The sequence below is a fragment of the Mesoplodon densirostris genome, chromosome 9, assembly GCF_025265405.1.
Source record: "Mesoplodon densirostris isolate mMesDen1 chromosome 9, mMesDen1 primary haplotype, whole genome shotgun sequence".
NCBI classification, from domain to species: Eukaryota; Metazoa; Chordata; class Mammalia; order Artiodactyla; family Ziphiidae; genus Mesoplodon; species Mesoplodon densirostris.
This window is the reverse complement of record NC_082669.1, coordinates 57,515,287-57,537,552: the sequence shown is the minus strand read 5'-3', so window position 1 is coordinate 57,537,552 and position 22,266 is coordinate 57,515,287. Positions and strand designations below refer to the sequence as shown.

Here is a 22,266-nt window from a genome sequence, read left to right as displayed (position 1 = left end):
ATGCCATATGAATAGAAATGCCTGCTTCTTAATCATTTTGTTATTCTTTCCCATCTGAGTTATTACAACAGCCCTCGGCATCTGTACTTCAATGTGCACGGGCACAAGTTCCAGGCCACCGGCTGGTGCTTCACAGGATGTGCCCGTGGTAACCACCAAGAGTCATAGTCTTATTTGTGCCTTTCGTTGTGTGGATCTCAAGCTTAGCTCCAGTGTCCATATGCATGTTTATTACAGCCACTGATCTCATTTTTCTTCCCTTTTTAGTCCTCAAATATTGTTGCTTACCTATTATGAATTAAAATCTGAGACTTATTGAAGTTTGGTCATAATTTTAAAAGTTATAGTTAGTAAATCACTAAAGAGTAAAATCTTGGAATCTAAATATTTCATGATAATACAAATTTGGGTTTTTTTTTTTCTTTTTTTTAAGGCTGAAACAAAAACTCCATAGGTGAAGTGTTCATGTGCTTGGCTCTTGGGCTGAGTAGTAGTATCTCAGCCCTGGACTATGGGCATAGTTCCTAGGTCATCACCTTAGCAACAGTATGTTACTGCCTTATCAGTCATTATCCCCTTCTCTCTAGAATAGATTTCTTTCTAGAAAGATGTAAGTGGCTCTTTCTAGATTATTACATCACTGTCGTCATTTTAGGAACTGGGAGTAGTCGTACTTCGTAAAGAAAGATGGACCAGAAAAGTTTCCTAAATTTAGTTCTCTGTTGCACTTAGGACTGACAGGTGGCTGACAAACTGAGTGGTGGCCAAACTTTTGAAGAAATTCTTCTTCTTCTGTCTTTAAAACTGTAATTTGAAAATATTCCTGATCAGGCTATATATCTTCTCTTAGCCAGCCGTTGCATAATGGCCTAGCCTGAATGAGGCATCAGTTTACAGACAGGGTGAGAGAGAGATTCATGAAGGAGTGAAGAAAATACAATATAGAGAAGGATAGTTATTAGATGAGACAGTCCAGTTCTCCTGGGCTTCTTATGTGCTTGCTCAGGGTGCCAAGACTGCAAGGCCTGACAAGAGTTTTGCCTGGACCACTTCTCAGGATTTATGTAGCTACTAAGCTTGAGGACAAGGAGCAGGCTTGCTGTCAACGCGTTGGAGTCCTCACACTCTGTTCCGCGGCTGTGACAGAAACCCCCTGCACACTTGGCATTCATCTAGGCCCATTGTGTTGCCCCTGTGGAACTGGGGACTTGAGGAACTGGCACAAGTATGCTGACATTCATTCTGCATGCTGTGCCCTGAGTGATGAAGGCCTTTGCCTCTGACCCAGGGTCTTGTGTCTTCTGTCAGCATCCACGAAACTGACAGGCTAACTTACTGGATAAAATCAAATCCCAGACCTGACTATTTTGGCAGCGAGGAATGGAATGCTGAAAGAGACATGATTTTGTAGAAGAGGAACCGTTGGGCCAGGTTTGGGAATATAAGACTCCCTGGAATCTGGTAGTGAATGCTCTCACTCAAGAGATAGCTAAGAGGTGGGGGAAGGATAAGGGTTCCCGCTGTCCTACCTTTTACTGAACAGGAGTTGAGCTAATGTTTACAGGCTTAACGAAAAGAAGTAGGGTTGAAACAAGCTGTCCTGTTGGAATGGTGCCTTGATTGTTGCTAACTCCTGCAGGCAGACAGGAAGGAAAGTTTTCATGACAAAACAGCAATTCTTGTGGCCCTACCTGAAAGGCAGTATGGCTGTGGCTGCTGAATCAGGGAGCCTCCAAATGTGAACTAAATATCATCAGCAATAAGAACCTTGCTCTTTGAGAACTTTGAGTGGACCAAAAACATGAGAAGTTAATGTGGTTGGGCTACAAGCAGTCCAGTACTGTTCAAATGCAAAAGTGACTGCAAAGCCTTGCCCACAAGTGCAGATCAGGCTACCCTTACGCCCTGGCCCATGACCCCTGACCCCCGACGGCAGTGAGGATATGAGGATGAAGCGCTGGGTGCAGGACGGACAGAAGGTGCCAAGGACTCCAGGTAATTGCGGAAGTGTATGTGGGGAAGAAAGAAGCCCGTAGGCCCTGTTCTCTGCATGTTGACATGTGTCACCACTGTTGTAGGAGAGGTATTTGCACCAGTGTTTAGGCGCTGGCCCTGGAGCGAGGGGCTAAGTGGGGAGAACAGGCCAACAATTAAGTGTACTCCCCACAGACCTGCCTCCCCCATCTCTTGGGCTCCTTACCCTCTCGGCTGAGGGACAAGGTGATCTGGCATTCTTTTGCCACCTGCTGTATGTAGCTCCCGACTCACGCAATTTAGACTATTCAGCCGGGAGAAAGGAATTTGGACACACTCCATAGAGGGGAAAGGAGGCTTCCCTTGTGGGTGGGGCCCTTTGGCTGATTGAATATAATGCAGCTCCCAAATCTGAATGTTTAATGGAATTGACGATTATGTGCCCACAGTTACCTGTCTCATAATTATCGGTGGGGCATCTCCCATTTAGGGACTGCTACATGTAGAGAGGTGAGAGTGGAGCATAAATCACTCCGCATTCTGCCTCTTTGTCCCCTATCTGGTGGTCCAACAGAAACAATGTAGAATTCCAAGAGGAGAAAGTAAAATCATTCCTTGTGTTGAAGGCTTCGTGGCAGCCCAAGTATTCAAGCCATTTCCCAGCACAACATTGCCACCTGCGTGACGCAGCCACCTAGTACACCATTTTGGAGAAAGGCAGCTATTAACTGGCTCCTAGGCTCTTCTTGAAACTGAATGCCTGACCCATGGAGGCCTTGGGACTCACTGATGTGACATCTCCACTTCAGGGTGGGTCACCTGGCATTGGAGAATCAGCATGGGCCCAACAGGCCTTGCAAGTCAAAAAATGGTATATTAGAGATCACAGCTAGCCTGACTGTAGCAGCAAGTATCTTAATTCTACATGAAAAATTAGTAGCTACCTTTGAGGGATATTTTGTATATATCTTCACTGCCTAAAGCAAAGCCACTGGCTTAGTGGGAGGTGGGGGGGTGTCTCAGTTCACAGAATGCTTGGGTTTGGTTCAATTGCTTGGCAGCAACTTTACCAAATCCCAGCAACATTTTCTTATAGCTATAGATAATTCTAAAATTTGGAAATATTCTAAAAATATGGAAAGGCAAAGGAACTAAAACAGCTAAAACTGTTTTGGAAAAGAAAAAATACGCTTGATACCAAAAGCATGATCCATAAAAAAACAATTGATAAATTGGACGTCATCAAAATTTTAAGTTTGTTCTGCAGAAGACCTAATGAAGAAGGTGAAAAGACAAGCTACAGACTGGGAGGAAGTGTTTGCAAACCACATATCTAGAATATATAAAGAACTCTCAAAACTAAACAAAAGACAGACAATCCAGTATAAAATGGACAAAAGACATGAAGAAACATTTCACCAAAGAGGATGTATGGCAAACAAATAAGCACATGAAAAGTTGTTTATCATCACTATCCATTAGGAAATACAAATTTAAATCACAGCAAGACACTACACGCCTATCGGGATGGCTAAAATAATTAGTAGCATCAACACCAAATACTGCCAAGGTTGCAGAGAAGCTGGGTCACTCATACACTGCCTGTGGGAATGTAAATTGATACAACCACCGTGGAAAATAGTTGAGTACTTTATTTAAAAACTAAGCATACACTAACCATATGACCGAGCATTTGCACTCCTAGACATTTATCACAGAGAAGTGAAAATTTAGGTCCACAAAAACCACACAATTGTTCATAGCAGCTTTATGCCCAAAACTGGAATCTACCAAAATGTCCTGTAGTAAGGGAATGATTAACTGTGATATATCCATGCAATGGAATACTACTCAGCAATAAAAGGGAGTGAACTAGTGACACAACTTCCAACGACTTGGATAGATCTCAAGGGCATTATGCTGAGTGAAAAAAATCCAATCTCAAAATGTCACGTACTGTATGATTTCATCGATTTAACATTTTTAAAATGACAATAATAGTGATGGAAACAAATTAGTGGTTATCAGGAGTTAGGGATGTTGGGGGGAAGAGAGGTGTATGTGTGTGGCTATAAAGGGGTAGAATAGGACATTTTTATGGTGATGCAACAGTCTGTATCTTGGTTACAATGGGGGTTACATGAATTTACATGTGATAAAATGACAACTATACATACATATTGTGCCCAATGTCAGTTTCCTGGTTTTGATATTGTACATTATGTAAGAGAGAACCATTGGGGGGAACTGGGTAAAGAGTACACATGGCCTCTCTGAATTATCTTTGCAACGTACTGTGAATCTGTAATTACTTCAAAACAAAATTTAAAAAATGAAATGATAGCAGACTAAATTTCGTGTGTGTCATATGTTTGCTGACCCTTGCTTTAGAGCAACAGTCAGATAAATCAAATGTTATCTTAGTGCATTACAAGCTGTCAATAGTGCTACGACTTGGAAACCATTGACAACATCTTCAGCAGTTGATTGATCTGTTTCAAGGAATTTGATTAAGCAAAAGATACTGAAACTGCCAACATTCGTCTTGATAGTAATGTCAAACATATGCCACAGCATTTTGCCATTGATATTCTTTGAACCTATGAGTGCAAAGTGGCACTGATTTTAAAAAGGCCATGGCTAACTGCTTACTAGCCTTTAACATGAGTAGTTTCACTAGGGTCCACTTGTGTATAGATAGGTTTGCTCAGCAAACCATGCCTAAAGCTGGATGAGGGAATACCCATTTGGGATAAGAAAAGTTAAAAGTAAATTATAGGCCCAGGATTTGTGAGCATTATAGAAAGTATAACCTAAATTTTTCTATGGATTCTTTTTCTTTAAGTTTCCATTGCCCCATTATGGACATCTTGGGTTGATTTACAGATGTGCTACCCATCACTGGATTTGGGACCACTCCTGACAGATTTTCAAATCGTGGACTCTCTTCTCAAAAGGTGAATTTCTGTCACTGAGAACAAAGTAATCATTTGATAGGCTGACCGTAAAAGGTATGTCTTGCTCAGAGTCCTTACTAAATGCAGAAATCAAAAGGTTGTCATAGAAGCAGTAGAATTTCTTTTAATCAAGTCACCACTGCTATATGATGGCACATACAATAGACTCACAGTGGGCTGTGTGTGGTTGGGAGCATTGCTGAGACAAGAGAAATGCCTAATGTGGTGTGGGGATGGCAGAAACTTCAATGGAGAAATAAATTGGCCAGTGTGTCCCTATTATATGCAGGAAGGTTGTCTTGATGCCAAAAGAATATGCAAAATCTCAAGCTTCCCAGCTGAATTTGCTTTCTTGTATGGAATTAATTCACCATGACTTTGGCAGGTGTATGTACAGATGGTGATGTTTTTAAGATATCCTGACCCAGGAGCTTTAGAGGGTCCTCCTAGATTTTTTGCTGGGTGGCTGAAAAATCCCTTTCTCTTCCACCTGCTCACATCTCAGAGGTTACGCCCATCTTCAGGATTTTACTGGTAGTAATAAGAGATCATAAACACAATAAAGAAACTCTACTAAAATAGTGGAGATATGGCTAATCTGAAATATGTAATCAAAAAGTCAGATGTATGTGACTATATTGTTTGTACTTAAGTCCATATGTCTTACTTGAGATCTGTATGTTCAGTTAAATTTTGAAATAAAGCTCTATGATGAATACTAGAGAGACCAGAAGAGTTCATCTAATTTCCCCATCCTCCCCCCTGCACAATTCATCCATGCTGGAAATGGCCCCTTCTTATCTTCCTGCCAGACACTGAAGTGGTTCAGACCCAAAAGGCTCCCCTTGGAGCACACAGATAGTTTGAGATAGAAACAAAGAGATCTCTCAAGATAGAATTTACTTCTCCAGTCTGACTCTGGAATCCAAGAGAAAGGCAGTATTCTTTATAGTTTCTCTTACTCTTAAAAAATGTCAGATGCCAAAATATTCCCACCAAATGTCCAAATCAAGAGAAGAGGATGGAGTGAATATGGGTTTCTGTAATCAATTTTACTCATGTAGAGGGATGTTGCTTACAGCTTTAAATAGTGCCTGGAAAACTTCCACAAAGTTATGAGCATCTTACAAATGTTTGTAAGTATGTAGTTATGTAGCTCACCTTTTGAATTTGTAAAAATCAGAAATGTCCGCCAGAAAGTTTTGCGATGTGACAGTGGAACTAAAAATATATAACAGCCACAGCTAACATTTACTGAATGCTCACTGTCATTTGACAAAAAAATTAAGTAAGTATTTTAAAATAGAAGGGCTTATGGTGTGGTAACCTCTGCATGTCTTCACAGGCGTCCCTCCTTCCCTCTTTTCAGCACAAGCCAGCATTGGCCGTATGACTACCGTCCCAGTCCAATCAGTTGCAAAATAAAAAGGAAAAGGTTGATTATGTCCATGTAGATGTTCAGGGCAGCAAAAACATACTCTTCAGGGTCCAGGTCAGAATGATGATGGTGCCCTCCCACCATCAGCTGTACCTCCATCACCAAGTGCTTAAAGAATAGAAAGAAGAATTAGCTACCTGAATTGTACATTTCTATCAAGTAAGTATCCTAAAACTATCTGGAAAAATTATTTCCCATCAGTAAATATATCACAGAGAGTAAATTTGTGGCTATAGATATTATTTTTACAGCCTCAATCATTCATGATGTCCCCAAGTTTGTGCTTTATCTATTAAAGCAAGTGCTTCATTCTCCTGAAGCCAGTGGGACCAAATATGTGAGCCTTACTTTCCTTTCCTTCCAAGTCTAGAAAGCTCTGTGCCTTTAGCCAATGATGTAGACCAGGTGGGCAGATTGGACACAGAGAGAAACTACGAAATGCCCTGTGTTTGTGATTTTCCCACATGTTCTCACTGAAAAAAAGAATGAAAATAAAGATGGTTCCCCAACATTTAGATTCACCCACAGCAATAATTCTGAACTTTCCTTTGGGTGATAGCATTTTTCAAAACTTGACATTGGAGATGGCTTTGTGACAATGTCAGTATTTCCAAAGTAGAATGAGAAGACTCATATATGGTTAAATAACCCCTAATTAAATGTTTTAGCTCAGCTGCGGTAGGTAAAATTATGAGCTTCTAAAGCATCAAGAAAAAATGTCAGAGAGCCCTCTCACCCTTGTGTTTGTTGCAAAGTGAGCAGATGTGGGCAGCACAAGTGCATTAGAAGGAGGAAAAGAAAACAAGCGGCTCCTCGGGTCTTTATATCCAGACTGTAGACTAAGAGTCTAGTACTGTGAGGCAGAGCCGCATCAGACAGGTCAACCCTGGCTACAAAGAATCCTTGGGGTTTTAAAGACTCTTTAAAATAATCCATTTTAGAACAACATCCACTACAGGGAAACCTGTCCCAAGTAATTCAGGTATCAGCTCTCCCTGCGTCCTGGTTCCCACTCAGGCTTCTAAGAATGAGGAGGAAGGGAGGAAAGAAACAGGAGGAAAAGAATGGGGCACCTTCTGGGTAGCCTCATATCAGTTCATGATAGATGTCATCTCATGTAATATGGGAATGACCCAGTTGAGGCAGGTGAGGTTAACAGAGCCTCCAAGAAGGGAAGATCACACTGTAGCAGGTGGCAGAGAAGGGAGTCAAACCCAAGTCTGGGGCTGCCAAAGTGGCTGCTTCACCTGGACCACGAAGTCCCTTCCCACTTATCCTCCCTCTCCCTATGTCTGATTCCAGTAACTCTGTGGCAGAAAAAGCTAGAATGACCAACCATTCCAGTTTGCCCAGGACTTTTATTTGTCTTCAGAAACCCCTCAGTCCCAGGGAAATGAGGACAGTTGGTCATCCTTTTAAAAAGGCCTCTAGCAGCTGAACTTCCAGCCTTGCTCTTAGCCTCCATCTGTCACCCTGGAGTCCTTCTGTGGAAAAGTGCTTTTCTTCTTCCTCCCCTCTAAGAACCCCTGACTTTATCTTATTTCTTCTTACAAGAGAGATAATGACTCCTAATCATTTCATGTATTGGCAGTTAGGAGTGCACCTCTCAGGTGAGGTTATGTGTTTGAAGGCAGACAGGAAAGTGGGAGAGTAAGGTGAGCTGGGACCCATCTGTCTGCCCCACAACCCCAGGGGAAGAGGGCTCAGGGCACCATGCAAGAGACAGCCAGCCCACAGGGAAGCCCTGGTCAGGATTAGAAGCCCCAGGAGCATGTGAGGGTTCAATAAGCAATTATCACAAGGTTGTAGGATGCAAAGTTACTATACAACAGTCAATTACTTTCCTATATGCAGCAATGTATAAGTGAAATTGGAAATTAAAAACACAATACCATTTACATTAGCATCCAAAAAGCTTAAATACTTAGGTATAAACCTAACAAAATATGTACAAGAACTATATGAGGAAAAATATAAATCTCGAATGAATGAGATCAAGGAAGAACTAAATAAATGGAGAGACATTCCATGTTTATGGATAGGAAGACTCAATATTTCCAAAATATCAGTTCTTCCCAACTTGATCTATAGATTCAACACAATCCCAATCAAAATCCCAGCAAGTTATTTTGTGGATATTGACAAACCATATGGAGAGACAAAAGACCCAGAATAGCTAATACAATATTGAAGGAAAAGAACAAAGTTGGAGGACTTATGCTACCAGACAACAAGATTTACTATAAAGCTACAGTAATCAAGATAGTGTGGTATTGGTGAAAAGACTAAACAAATAGATCAACAGGACAGAATAAAGAGCAAAGGCAATACAATGGAGTAAACATAGTCTCTTCAACAAATGGCGCTGAAACAACTGGACATCCACATGCCAAAAAAATGAATCTAGACACAGATCTTACACCTTCCACAAAATAACTCATAATGAATCATAGACTTAAATTTAAAACATAAAACTCCTAGAAGATAACATAGGAGAAAACCTAGATGACCTTGGGTATGGTGATGATTTTTTTAGATATGACACCAAAAGTATGATCCATGAAAGAAATAGTGGATAAACTAGACTTCATTAAAATTAAAAATGTCTGCTCTGTGAAAGACAATGTGAAGATAATGATAATACAAGCCACAGCCTGGGAGAAAATATTTACAAAAGAAATATCTGATAAAGGACAGTTCTCCTAAATATACAAAGAACTCGTAAAACTCAACAATAAGAAAACAAACAACTTGATTACAAAATGGGCCCAAGAACTTAACAGACACTTCACCAAAGAAGATATGCAAATGGCAAGTAAGCATATGAAAAGATGCTCTACATCATATGTCATCAGGGAAATGCAAATTAAAATTACAATAAGGGCTTCCCTGGTGGCACAGTGGTTGAGAGTCCGCCTGCCCATGCAGGGGACACGGGTTCGCGCCCCGGTCCGGGAATATCCCACATGCCGTGGAGCGGCTAGGCCTGTGAGCCATGGCCACTGAGCCTGTGCGTCCGGAGCCTGTGCTCCACAACGGGAGAGGCCACAGCAGTGAGAGGCCCGCATACTGCAAAAAAAAAAAAAAAAAAATTACAATAAGATACCACTACACACCTATTAGAAAGGCCAAACTCTAGAACACTGACAATACCAAATGCTGGTGAGGACATGGAGCAACAGGAACTCTCATACACTGCTAGTGAGAATACAAAGTATTGCAACCACTTTGGAATACTGTCTTATAAAACTAAACATACTCTTACTGTATGATCCAGTGAACATGCTCCTTGGTATCTACCCAAAGGAGTTGAAATCATCTGTCCACACAAGAACCTGCACATGGATGTTTATAGCAGATTTATTCATAATTGCCAAAACTTGAGAGCAAACAAGATGCCCCTCAGTAGGCGAATGAATAAATTAACTGTGGTACATCAAGATGGTGGAATATTATTCAACACTAAAAAGAAATGAGCTACCAAGCCATGAAAAGACATGGAGGAATCTTAAGTGCAAATACTAAGTAAAAGAAGCCAATTTGAAAAGGCTTCATATTGTATGACTCCTACTCTATGACATTCTGGAAAAGGCAAAACTTGGAAACAGTAAGAAGATTAGTGGTTGCTAGGGGTTGGGGATGGGGAGGGATCAATTGGTAGAACAAAGAGGATTTTTAGAGCAGTGAAAATATTCTGTATGATATTACAATGATGGATACATATCATTATACATTTGTCCAAACCCATAGAATGTACAACACCAAGAGTGAACCTTAATGTAGACTACGGACTTTGGGTGATTATGATATGTCAATGTAGGTTCATCAATTGTAGTAACTGTACCACTTTGGTGGGGGATATTGATAATGGGGAAGGCCATGTGGGTATGGAGGCTGGAGTATATGGGAAATCTCTGTACTCTTCTTTTGGTTTTACAAAGAACCTAAAACTGCTCTAAAAAGAATTGTCTTTATAAAAAATAAAGAGGAGGAGGAAGACGAGAAGACAGAGGAAGGAGCAAGTGACCTGGAGAGCTTTCCAGTGAATTACTGACTCCACTTGACTCCAGGCCTGGCAGAGGGCTTAGGGCCCCATCAATGCACATACCATACTCTGTCAAAGAAAGGGAGAAATGGACTTACGAGTGAGAAGATCACAGTTCCAAGTCCAGCATACAATAGATGCAACCACTGCAAAAAGAAAGGAAACAACTGTATATTAAGAGTAAGACTTGGAACAACTCAGGGGATCACTTAGGTCACTGCTGTTAGATAAGATATTAAGAAAGTCAAAGCTGTGGAGAAAATCTTTTCTTGAACATAGTCAGTCAACAGCATCCACTCAATTCCATTCAGCAAGCCCCATCCACATAGTTCTTCAAGAGAATGTGCCCTCCCCTCAGCTCAGGGAACATAGTGACCCTCACACAGCCTTGCTAGAGCTGATTGACAAGAGGTGGAAGATAACACTCCAACAGCAGTGAATCTCTTGACCGACCAAGAGCCTCTTACCTGTGACCAGGATCAAACAGATGCTCTAGGCCAGTTAGAAATCAATTCTCAGGATAGAGGGATCCAGGCAGCAGTTCTATCATTAGCTAGTGCTGGAGCTATTACTGCACAAGCAGAGATGGCCAATCACCTCAGTTCAAGAAAGGGAAGTGAGGTTTCCATTTCCGTGAATTCTGGCTCTTCTTCCCACCTAGGAGCTCCATGAGAGTCTCTGGGTCTTTGCCTTGACCTAGACTGAGTGGTATGTGTTCCTTGCAACCAGAACAGCCCTGATCAGAATATGTGACAAATTGGCCTAAATGCCATAGGGTTTGGCTGTAGAAGAGCAAAAGGAAGTGGTGTATAACATCTGAGAAGCATAATGGCGTTCACTCTTTAGGAGGAGAAAGCTAGTCCTAGAGGGATGGGGAGCACTCTGCTAACCAGGGAAGGTTCTTGGGGAAAGAGAGAAATCAGGAGTCAGTGACACAGAGAGGGAGGCACAGTGTTTCCAGACTGAGCTAGGTGTAAGAAAACATCTGACAACTGGCGTCTGAAGGATTCAAAATTGCCAGAGTCCAGCAAGGTTGGACATACTTAGAACAAGGGTCTGTCAGTGGTTCACCCCAAGATCCTCTCAGGGGAGGACAGCTCTTGCCTAGGGTCGGAGCTCAATCTTCATGCCCAGACCTCCTGTCAGTGTTCCCCTACCACAACTGGTGCAGCAGGTGGCCTCACAGACCTCCAGCTATGGGGAGGGGCATGTAAACTGACCAGGGCCTGGTGGCTGTGTGGTGCAACCCACTGTAGTTTGCTCCTGGGTCACACTTCGCCATCTCAGTCATTGGTGGGGGCAGCAGGACCTTCCTGGGAGACACCGGACTGCTGTAATGGTCCACATTAGCTCCAGGAGCCCCTGATGGCACCACATACAGAGTGCTCCCACCTTCCTTCCCTCTCCTGAACCTGGGGTCACATATGCTGTCGTGGTCGACAGCTCTTCCAGCCTTCGTTGCCGCCACACTTTTCTCCCACAGACATTTCTCCTATCAAAGTCCTTGCAAGTTTCACCCATCTGTTGTCTGCTTCTCAGAGGATCCAGACCAACAACACAACTAGCACTTCACCCTATGTTCTAACAATTCTCTGAGGTTTACAAAGGAGATCCCACTTACATATGATCGTATGAAGATTAAGAGAATTCCATAGATAGTAAGTATGAAGAGTAAAACAAACAGCATTCCATTTAGCAAGGTGAAATCGCACTGAGGAAACATAAACAACACAAAACCAATTAAATGATCATCCATAAGCAATTTCAAGGTGCTTAGAGATGCATCATGTACCCGCTAGACAGAAACTGGCCCATTTGCTAATCATTTCCCCTGGCTAATCCCAAGAACCATGGAAATCCATTAGCCCCTAAGCACTGAAAAATGCTACATAAAAAGTGTTGTATTTCTTCAGGAGGGAGAAAAGGGTAGGATATGGATGAAATAACAGGAGCCACAAATTGATAATTTTTGAAACTAGGTAACGGGCACATGGGAGTTCATTAAACTATTCTATCTTTGTATCTATATAAAATTTTCCCTAATAAAAAATGTACACTGAATAAGCAGGATGTAAATTTGTAAGTATAGTATGATCATAATCACTCATATTTTTAAAAGCATGTGCATAGACTACATTAATGGAATTAAATAGAAAAAGATGTTAACTGGGTACCTTTTTCACATTTGTGTATATATATATATTTCAATAAAAATACATATACCAAGCTTTCAAAAATTACTATTAATTATTCTTTTGTAATCTTAAAATTTATTAATATGCTTTTTGGGTTTGCTTCTATAAATCAGTAACCAAGTCAGCCTAGGGAAGATTAGAATTTTTTTTAAAGAAAGAGGAATATTCATCTTCTGGCCTGAAAAAAAAAATGGATTAGGAAGCAAAAGAATCCAAGGTATTTTCTTGCAAGAGTGTTTTCCTAATTCCTCTATTTTTCCTATTTCACTCCCTACCCTTACCACACCAAGAGAATAATCTACCAGGTCACCGAGTCTGGTTCTCAGGCCGGAAGCATCAACAGTGCCTGGGAAATGTACATTATTGGCCCCCATGCCAGACATTGTGAAGCAGCAACTCCAGGAGGAGTGAATTCTGTGTTTCACACACTCTCCGGGTGACTCTGATGCCTGCTAAGAAAGTTTGAGCTGTGCTTTCAATACACTTGGCTACTGAGCACTGGAAATGCAGTTAGTTCAAACTGAGGTTGCTGCAAGTATAAAATACACACTGGATTTGAATTTCGAAATAAAGAATGTAAGGTATCATTAATATTTTTGCTATACTGATTACATGTGGAAATGATAACACTTCACATATACTGGGTTAAATGAAATATATTATTAAAACTAATTTTACCTGTTTCCTTTTACTTTTTTAACATGGTTACTAGGAAAGCCAGAAGCCTGAAGGCAAGGACTCCATGGAGGTGAGGCCCACAGAAAGCCAAGAGCCCAAGGGAGGAGGGAGCAGAATGGGTCAGGAGGGGCAAAGAAACATATTCACACACTCCCTTATGACAGAAATCTGCTTCAATAACACGTACTTTTGTTTGAAGAGCAAATAAAGTGAGTGATATTGTCATTAGAGTGGTTGCTGCCATTGCCCATAACACTTCCTCGGCATAATAGAAACTAAAACCAGAGACTGTGATTATTGTTCACATAACATTCAAAGAAAAGCACACACACACACACACACACACACACACACAAATGTGTATCAAAAACTTACACTGACACGGTTCCTAGCAGCAGACCTTGAAGAATTGTCTAGAAACAAAAATCACAATAAATCAGAAGCCTGAATCCCAATGCCAAAATCCAGAAGAGATGGTTTGAGGTTTGTGCATTCTGGCAGGGTTTAGTGAGCTATTGGGAATATGTATGATCCCAGTGCACAAAGCTACAGGCTATGAATATGGGAAATAAATAAAGGAAACAAACATTTCTTTATCATTCTCCCCAAGACTGACAGAAAAAATTATTTCATGAGTAAATATTTCTTAGAACACAATAGTAACTTTCAACATATTCAGTGAGTTAAATATGTATTAATTAGGAATGTGGAAACCAAGGTAAAAGCTTTATCTGTAGACCATATTGTCATTAATCAAATAGGGCCATCCACACAGAATCTTAACATTTTATCAGAGCAGGATATGCTATTTCTATTGATGCTCCACCAAAGGTTTCCGTACTGACCTTTTCCACAGTGCTTGGATGAGAATAAAATACTTCAAACCTCAGACGTGGAATGAGGATTGAGACCTCAGTACCAGGGGATGAGCTGGAGGACACACCTACAAAGCATGGAGCTGCACTGGTAGGTGCCAATCCAGGGCTCTGAAGAGGGCTGCCCTGGGGCTGCATTGGGTCTGTATGGGGGCTATATGGGGGCTGGAGGGTTCCCACGGTCCAAATGGAGCCAGGGATGGGACAGTGAGGGAGAGAGGGAGGGGTTGAGAGCCAGAAGGCAGTAAAGCTGGAGGATGAGACCAAAAAGGCTATGAGGATGAGACCAAAAAGGCTATGAGTATGTGCCCAGGCCCACAGTCAGGCTCCAGGACAGCCGGCAGGCCAGTGAGAACTACAGTCAGCAGCGGCTGCAGGGCCTGAGAACATTCCCCAGCTGGTAGGATGCTCCATCAGAGACAAGTCCAGAGACTAGCTGGTCCATGGCAAGAGCCAGGAAAGAACCTTCTAGTCTCTGGGAGTAAATGTGAGGACACATCCTATCCACAGTGCTAGAACTGCCTGAGAGACTTTGAACTTCTCCAGCTGGCTAATGACGTCCAGGATTGGAGACTGGAAAAGAACTGGAGTCTCGGGAGTCCCGGATTGCCTCTCTGGATCTCCCAAACCCAGTGGGTAAGCCTGATTCTCTACTTTGTTCAACGGACCAAAGTAAGCTGTCTTTATTGACCTTATAGGTTTTTTTTAAAGTGCACCTATTCCACATACACATGATATTTTAACAATGTGCTTGCTTTCAACCTTCCCTTTTATAATATTTCTTCTCTTAGGCTGTTACCAGCTTAGAAATAAACAGCAAAACCTTGGAGGTGAGAGCTTCCTTTGAGATCAATAACTTTGATCTCTTCTTGAAATAAACATTAGAACTATTGAAAAAGTTAAAAGAAAACATCCAAAAATTTCTGGAAAAATACCTCTCCCCGTCCCATCGTCTCTTCCCCAGGATTCCCAGTATCTTTCTATGTCTGGCTTTTAACTCCCACCTCTTCTGAGTGTGGTCTGTGCTGTTAAGTGCAGGAACTGGGAGACTCTACTTGCTCACCTGGACAATGAGCAGTGTATCCACACCAACTAAGAAAGGCCCCTCAATGCTCAGTCAGCTGAAGAAATGCCTAAATGTGGGTATCAAAGAGACAGTCTTCTCCAGCGTCATGAGGAAACTGTTCTTCCCGACATATAATTCACACTAGATGCTGTGTGGTACCCACACAGAACCTCATCCTTGGCCGTGTGTCCTTGCCCATGTTGACCACCAGGAGGCGCAGATCCAAATCTAGGCTCATCACACTCAAATGCGTGGAACTATGCATTTTGTGCACGAATCTCACCTCTGGCTTTATTTTCCTTTCCTTATTTTTCCTTCCATCAGATTTCCCCGCCAATTTATCTTATCTTCTTATATTGTGCATATTTTATAAGCTACCTCAACTCTGATATAGAACCAGGTGAGGAACAAGTGAATTGGTAAGTAAATCTTCACAGGGAAGGGTGGTCAGCAGTTCATGGGAGCAATCGCAAAGAATCTGACTTTCTTTCCAGCACACTAAATCATACTGAGTTTCTGTTCTGGGTTTTCCTAAGAGGAGCAAACACTATTGTCAGTGAGTTTCAGAGAGTCCACTGCTTCCAGGAGGCAAGAGGTTTGGCCTGACTGGTGTAAACATTAATAAACAGAAACCTCAATTACAATAGAGTCAGGACACATTGAAATAGAAATAAAATAAATTTTACAAAAATAAGGAAAATTACATTTCTTGCACACAATTTGTGAACTCACTCTCTGCAACAAAATGTGTTTTTTGTCTCTGACAGAGGACAATCAGGTTAACTGTTCCTGAAATGTAGCCCAGACTCCGGAGTGGGCCTCTCAGAAGCAAGTTTGCTGGCACAGAGGAGTAGCCCAGGGTCCCCAGATTCTCTAGTTTGTTAAAAGGGTGTGGATTCCAGGTCATAAGTAAGTTTATGACTTCAAAATTCATCCAAGAGAATGTCTCACAAATAATTTCTATCTGTATTATTCCACAGATTTTCCACAATAAATGGAATGAATTTAATAATGTGATGAAAATATATTTCAGAGATGAACGACAATGGATGCTAATGAGGTTTACTTACAAATAATCCCAGGAGAATGTAATTCGCAGGCACCTGGCGGCGGAGCTTCCCACAGCAAGCAAGTATAATAAATACAACAAAAAATGCTGGCCTGGGGATAATTTAAAACCATGTGTTATTTGCTTATATCATATGATATGTCATATGATATATTATAGGTAGATAGATATAGAGATGTATTATCTGATAATAAGTATTATAAAGTAAACAAAAATGTAGATTATTACCTTTATCTCTCTTTTTTTTTTTTGCTTTTAACATTAACTTTTCTCATTGCCATCCATACATAGCTTGTGGGTTCTTTTTTCAAATTTTTTATTTTGAAATACTTGTAGATTCACAAGAAACTGCAAAGGAACAGAGGTCCTGTGTACCTTTTACTCAGTTTCCCTTCATTTTACATATTTAAAGTAGAACACCCAAACCAGTAATGTAACATTGGTACAGCATGTATATACGTAATGCTATGTCATAGACCTATGATGCAAATCTATGTGCAGATCCATGTAACCAGCACCACAATCAAGATGTGGAACTATCTCATCATTAAGATATCCTACCATCCCATTATGGTAACACACACATACACACACACACACACACACACACACACACACACAAAACCCTAACTCCCAGCAACCACTAATTTGCTTATTTTCCATCTTTATAATTTTGTCATTTCAAGAATGTTGTACCTTGGGACTTCCCTGGTGGTGCAGTCGTTAAGAATCCACCTGCCAATGCAAGGGACACAGGTTCAAGCCCTGGTCCAGGAAGATCCCACATGCCGAGGAGCAACTAAGCCCGTGCGCCACAACTACTGAGCCTGTACTCTACAGCCCATGAGCCACAGTTACTGAGCCCGCATGCCACAACTACTGAAACCTGCGTGCCTAGAACCCGTGCTTTGCAACAAGAGAAGCCACCACAATGAGAAGCCCACGCACCACAATGATGAGTAGCCCCAACTCGCCGCAACTACAGAAAGCCCATGCGTAGCAACAAAGACACAACACAGCCAAAAATTAATGAATTTTAAAAAAGAATGTTATACCTTTACCTAATTTTTAATAAGGACATCAATCAATAGCTAGTGGAAAAAACTTTTAATTTAATCCAGTAATACTTACAAGAGTGCGTAGGTGAACCAGGGATTCTTGACCACCCAAACTCTTAAAGCATTCCTGGTTAAAAAAATAATAGTTTTACACAATAAGTAGTTTATTTTGCTAACTAGTGTAATATTTAAGTAGAAGTTAAACAATCTCATGAGAAGAAAGGGGGGAAACCCTAAATGGTTGACAATGACAGATGGGAAAGGAAACAGTAAAACATAAAACTGTATCTTGCTTCTTAAAATAGAGTCACAAAAAAGTACAGTCATAAGTTGTAAGTGAAATTTGGATAAAAGCAAATGTCCTAGTGAAGTTTTAATTTTAAAAAATACTGAGATTGATATGTACACAAAGCAAAAGTAATCAAATTCTCATATGTTTGTTTGTAAACACAGATTTTCAAAGGATGGGTTTAAGCCATGATGGATCATAGTCCCTGAAATAATTTCTGCATTTAACAGAGCTCCAGCCTCCAAGGCCTCCATAGTCTCACCTTTCTTCCTTTACCCAGTTTTATCTGTGGAAATAGCTTGGGGAAAATAAAAAAGAAAATAGTGCCCAAAATAAGGGGAAATTCTTAGCTTAGGAAGTTAAACTCCAGAAATCTACAAACACCTTTGTCTAGAAGTTGCCTCAGAAAAACAAAGTGACAGAAATATTATATCCTATGAATGATTAAGGAAAAATAGATAATCTTTTAATGATCAAAATTAAATTGAGCTATTCAGTGAGAATTAATATGGGCAGCTTAATACTTAATTTACATCAGTAATAAAGACTTACCAGAAAAGAAACAGGCTGATGATTGCCCCAGTGATCAGCAGCTGAACTGACAGGAGGAAGAGAACTTTTACGACGAAAACTGAGGCAGAAACTTTATTTTTATGACACAATATTCAAAAGTAAAAATAAAAATGTAATTACCTTTTTTTTTTTCTTTTTTGCGGTACGCAGACCTCTCACTGTCGTGGCCTCTCCCATTGCGGAGCACAGGTTCCAGACGCGCAGGCTCAGCGGCCATGGCTCACAGGCCCAGCCACTCCGTGGCATGTGGGATCTTCCCAGACCGGGTCGCGAACCCGTGTCCTCTGCATCGGCAGATGGACTCTCAACCACTGCGCCACCAGGAAAGCCCTGTAATTACCTACTTTTGACACTTAATGAAAGAAAATTTTCCTCTGATTTTTTTGAGGATAGGAAAGGGAGTGCTAGTTTAGAGTTGGCCAATAGAGTGACAACAATACAGCTTTGCAGAACTCTCGGAAAAGACTCAGTCCAGACTGTTAGAGGCATTTTATTGAAGATCTGAGAGTTTATCCATGAAAGCCCCCAAATTTTAAAGACCAAACTCAGGGATTTAATTCCTTATTATGGACACCCCATCCTCCTTAGGACCAAAAGTGACCTGAAAGTCTCAGAATGTTGCAAACCCATCATTAGGGATTCAGCTGCACCCCTGCATAGATGGAGCCCAGTGATGCCCTAAGGACTACCTGGGGAGAGGGCGTTTACCCCTCTGCAGAGGGACTTGGGCTGCAGGGAGTTTGCAGAGCTTCTCCACCACTTTTCTCTGTATCCTCCCTGCCTTTAGCAACTCCCTTCCCTCCTGCTTGTGCAGAAACTTGATAATCTGACAAATTGTTAAGTATGACCAAGGAGTTCCAAGCCAATGGCGTGCCAAAGCAGAGTGCAGGGCGTGTTGGCATCTCTGTTTGCTTACTTCCAGCTGAATACACAAGTTTTCCTGGAGCCCTCGGAATATGACACCAGTGATGACCATTTACTTTTTTGTGGCCTTATCCCAGTTTTAAAAGAAAAAAAAAGAAAGAATGCTGCTTAAAGTTGACTTATAGGATTGTCAACTCTGTCCTTCGGCTGGGCAGTTTCTGTGCATTTGAAGTGTGACAACAAAGAAATAGGACTGAGCTATCTTAATCAAAATGCCAGAACACATATACCCAAATGTGTGCTGCCTACATTAAAATATCCACTTACTTAACATTAAGTTCACATCTAGTATGTATCAAGGACTGTGAGGAAATAGATAGTAAATGTGGTCCAGCCACATAAGACTAGACATATAGATCAATGAAGTAGAATTGAGAGCCCTAAAATAGTCCCTTACATTTGTGGTCAATCCTACAAATATGGTCAATTGATTTCTAACAAACATACTAGAACAATTCAATGGAGAAAGATGAGTCTTTTCAACAAATGGTGCTGGGACAATTGGACATACACGTATAAAATGATGAATTTGAGCCCCTTTCTCATATCATACATACACAAAAGTTAATTAGTTAAACATGGATCATAGACATAAACATAAGAAATATAATTCTTGGAAGAAAGCATAGGTGTAAATCTTTGTGAGCATGGATTAGGCAATGATTTCTTTAGATATGATACCTAAAACACAAGCAAAGAAAAAAAATACAAATAAATTGATTTCATCAAAAGTAAAAGCTTTGTGCTTCAAATGACACCTTCAGAAAGTGAAAGAAAACCCACAAACTGGGAGAAAATATTTGCATATCATGTATCTGAAAAGGGATCTAATACATAAAGAACACTTACGATCCAATTACAAGAAGACAAATAAGAATTTAAATAGGGCAAAACCTGTGGCGTGCCCTCCCACATTGACGCTGGGCTTGGCCACATGGCGTGTTAGCCAGTGAGACATTAGCACTGGCTTGATTAGTAGAGGCTTGATAAATGCTTACATACTGGGGCTTGTCCATCTGGTCTACCTCTTCTTGGGACCCAGCCCCATGTGATGAGAAGCTCAAGCCACAAGAAGAGAGCCAACAACAAACACAAACTGCCAGCCATGTCAGGGAGCCATAGTGGCCATTGCAGCTTCAGCTGCCAACTAAGAGCTCCAGAAGGCCTCTTTCCAGCCACAAGGTAGAGGGTGAGGGCCACAGGGAGACAGCAATGAGACTCAAAGTTCACAGTCCATCTTCAAGTCATCCAGGTCCTAAGAAGGCATAAAGGTGGCAGAGTGTTCACCGGGGACCTAAGCATTTGCCTTGAATTTTGCCTACCTTCCAACTTCATATTTCATGAAAGAAAAAAATTCTCATTTATTTAAGCCACTGTTTTTCGGACTTCTGTTACAGCCGAATGTATTTCCTATACAGAATTAATATGTAGGGCTCTGAATTAGTATTCTTTAAACCTTAAGCCAATATCATGGTATCACCTTGTATGTAGGTAAGAACATTCTATGTTCAATGACTAATTCACGTTTCCTAAGAAAACCACAAGTTATTCACCATAATATGTATATCATGAATTTATGAATGCCCTGGAAAACTTGGGGACCATCTGTTATTGCAGCCCTATGTCATGTTTCATGGTAAAGCATGACTGGGAAAAAACTAAAAGCAAAATTAAATCCTACAATCCACCCTGGGTAAACATTTTAAGAGAACATTTGCTTTTCTCTTCCGAAAAGGTCATTTTTTTATTCTCACCTCTGTGGATAGCTGCTTCTGAGAATGGGCCAGATAAAGGATTGCTGTCCTCTGTGGTGGTCTCTGCTGAAACTTCTACCACATAGGTATCCCCTTGCTCACCAGCTTTGGAGCATGGATTCCCATGAGTTTGTTGTGGCCCATGAGTTGAAGATGAAGTTCCGTAGGACCGAGCAGACTTGCTCTGGATATTATCATCTGCTGCTTTCCGAACCAGATGTTGATGATCTCCAGAACTAAAGTCTATTGGTTCACTGACCTCCAAGTCCATTTTCCTAGAAAGGGAAAATCATTATTCAGGTCCTTATGATCATACCACTACAACCTTAGCATCTTCATAACATTAGATGATTTTTTTTCTTAATTTCAACTCCTTGGTTCAGTACTTCCCAAGTCAGTGCTCAATACATATTTGTTGAATGAATGATGAACAAATACTTTTAATATGAGGCCTACAGAGTAAAATAACTTGCATCCTATTATGAAATTAATATGTTATGTATTCATTCTGCAAGGAGTTAATAAACTCCCTCTTGTATGGAGCTGCCCTTGTCACCTTTGCCCTCAAAGAGCTTACATTTTGGGAGAGAAGATAATCAAATAAGCAATAATATAAAAGGCAATATAAGCAGGGCCAGAAACAATGGAGGATGTTCTGAGAGCAACAAAGTCTGGAAGAAGATGCAGGGAGTAGAAGAGGTTGTCCAAACCTTCCAGAGAAAGTGAGGTTTAAGCCAAGGCTGGAAGATGAGGAGGAGTTAGTCAGGTGAAGAGGTAGGGAAAGGTTTTCTCAGGCAGAGGAATCAGCCTGGACCAGGACTGGAGGAAGCAGAGAGGGCAGGCTCCAGAAACTGAAAGAAGTTCATGTGGCTGGAGTAGGGAGTTCAAAGGGGAAAGCTGAGTGAGTTTAGACAGGAGAGTAGTGGGGGCCAGTCACTGCGGGGCTGGCAAGCCAAGTTCATCCCCAAGCCATGACTGAATAGTGGTCCCCCAAAGTTGTCCACATCCTCATCCCTGGACCTGTGAACATGTTACTCCATATGGCAAAAGCAACATTGCCGATGTGGTGAAGTTAAGGACTCTGAGGTGGGAATATGATCCTGGACTAACTGGATGGGCCCAGTCGAATCACAAGGGTCCTTATGACCATACTTATAAGAGACAGGAGGATCAGCATCAGAGAAGATGTGACAAGAGAAACATAGGTCAGAGTGATACAGTGGCTGTTTTTAAAGATGGAGGAAAGGGTCATGAGCCAAGAAATGCGGGAGGCCTATATAAGTCGGAAAAGGTAAGGAAATGTATTCTTCCCTAGAGCCTCCAGAAAGGAATACAGCCCTGCTGACACCTTGATTTTAGCCCAGTGAAACT

General features: G+C 41.2%; 1 protein-coding gene across 1 annotated transcript; it reads right to left on the bottom strand.

Annotated features, from left to right (window-relative positions):
• Positions 1–6,324: 6,324 nt before the first annotated feature.
• On the bottom strand, positions 6,325–21,166 carry LOC132495650 (protein lifeguard 2-like). The gene is made up of 9 exons (XM_060107507.1): positions 20,896–21,166; positions 18,197–18,275; positions 17,429–17,482; positions 16,299–16,389; positions 13,663–13,700; positions 13,475–13,562; positions 12,036–12,125; positions 10,513–10,560; positions 6,325–6,477 (listed from the first exon to the last, which is right to left on the bottom strand). The coding sequence occupies exons 1-9, from the start codon at positions 21,164–21,166 to the stop codon at positions 6,325–6,327; spliced, it is 912 nt and encodes a 303-aa protein (XP_059963490.1).
• Between the last annotated feature and the right edge of the window lie 1,100 nt (positions 21,167–22,266).

Excerpts from the sequence above, each read along its gene's own strand:
- LOC132495650 (XM_060107507.1), bottom strand. The coding sequence starts at position 21,166 with ATGGACTTGGAGGTCAGTGAACCAATAGACTTTAGTTCTGGAGATCAT. Across the intron at positions 10,561-12,035 it reads TAATCTTCATACGATCATAT|TGGTTGCATCTATTGTATGC; the intron begins GTAAGTGGGATC and ends TTCTTTTTGCAG. Across the intron at positions 6,478-10,512 it reads GAACTGTGATCTTCTCACTC|CACTTGGTGATGGAGGTACA; the intron begins GTAAGTCCATTT and ends CTATTCTTTAAG.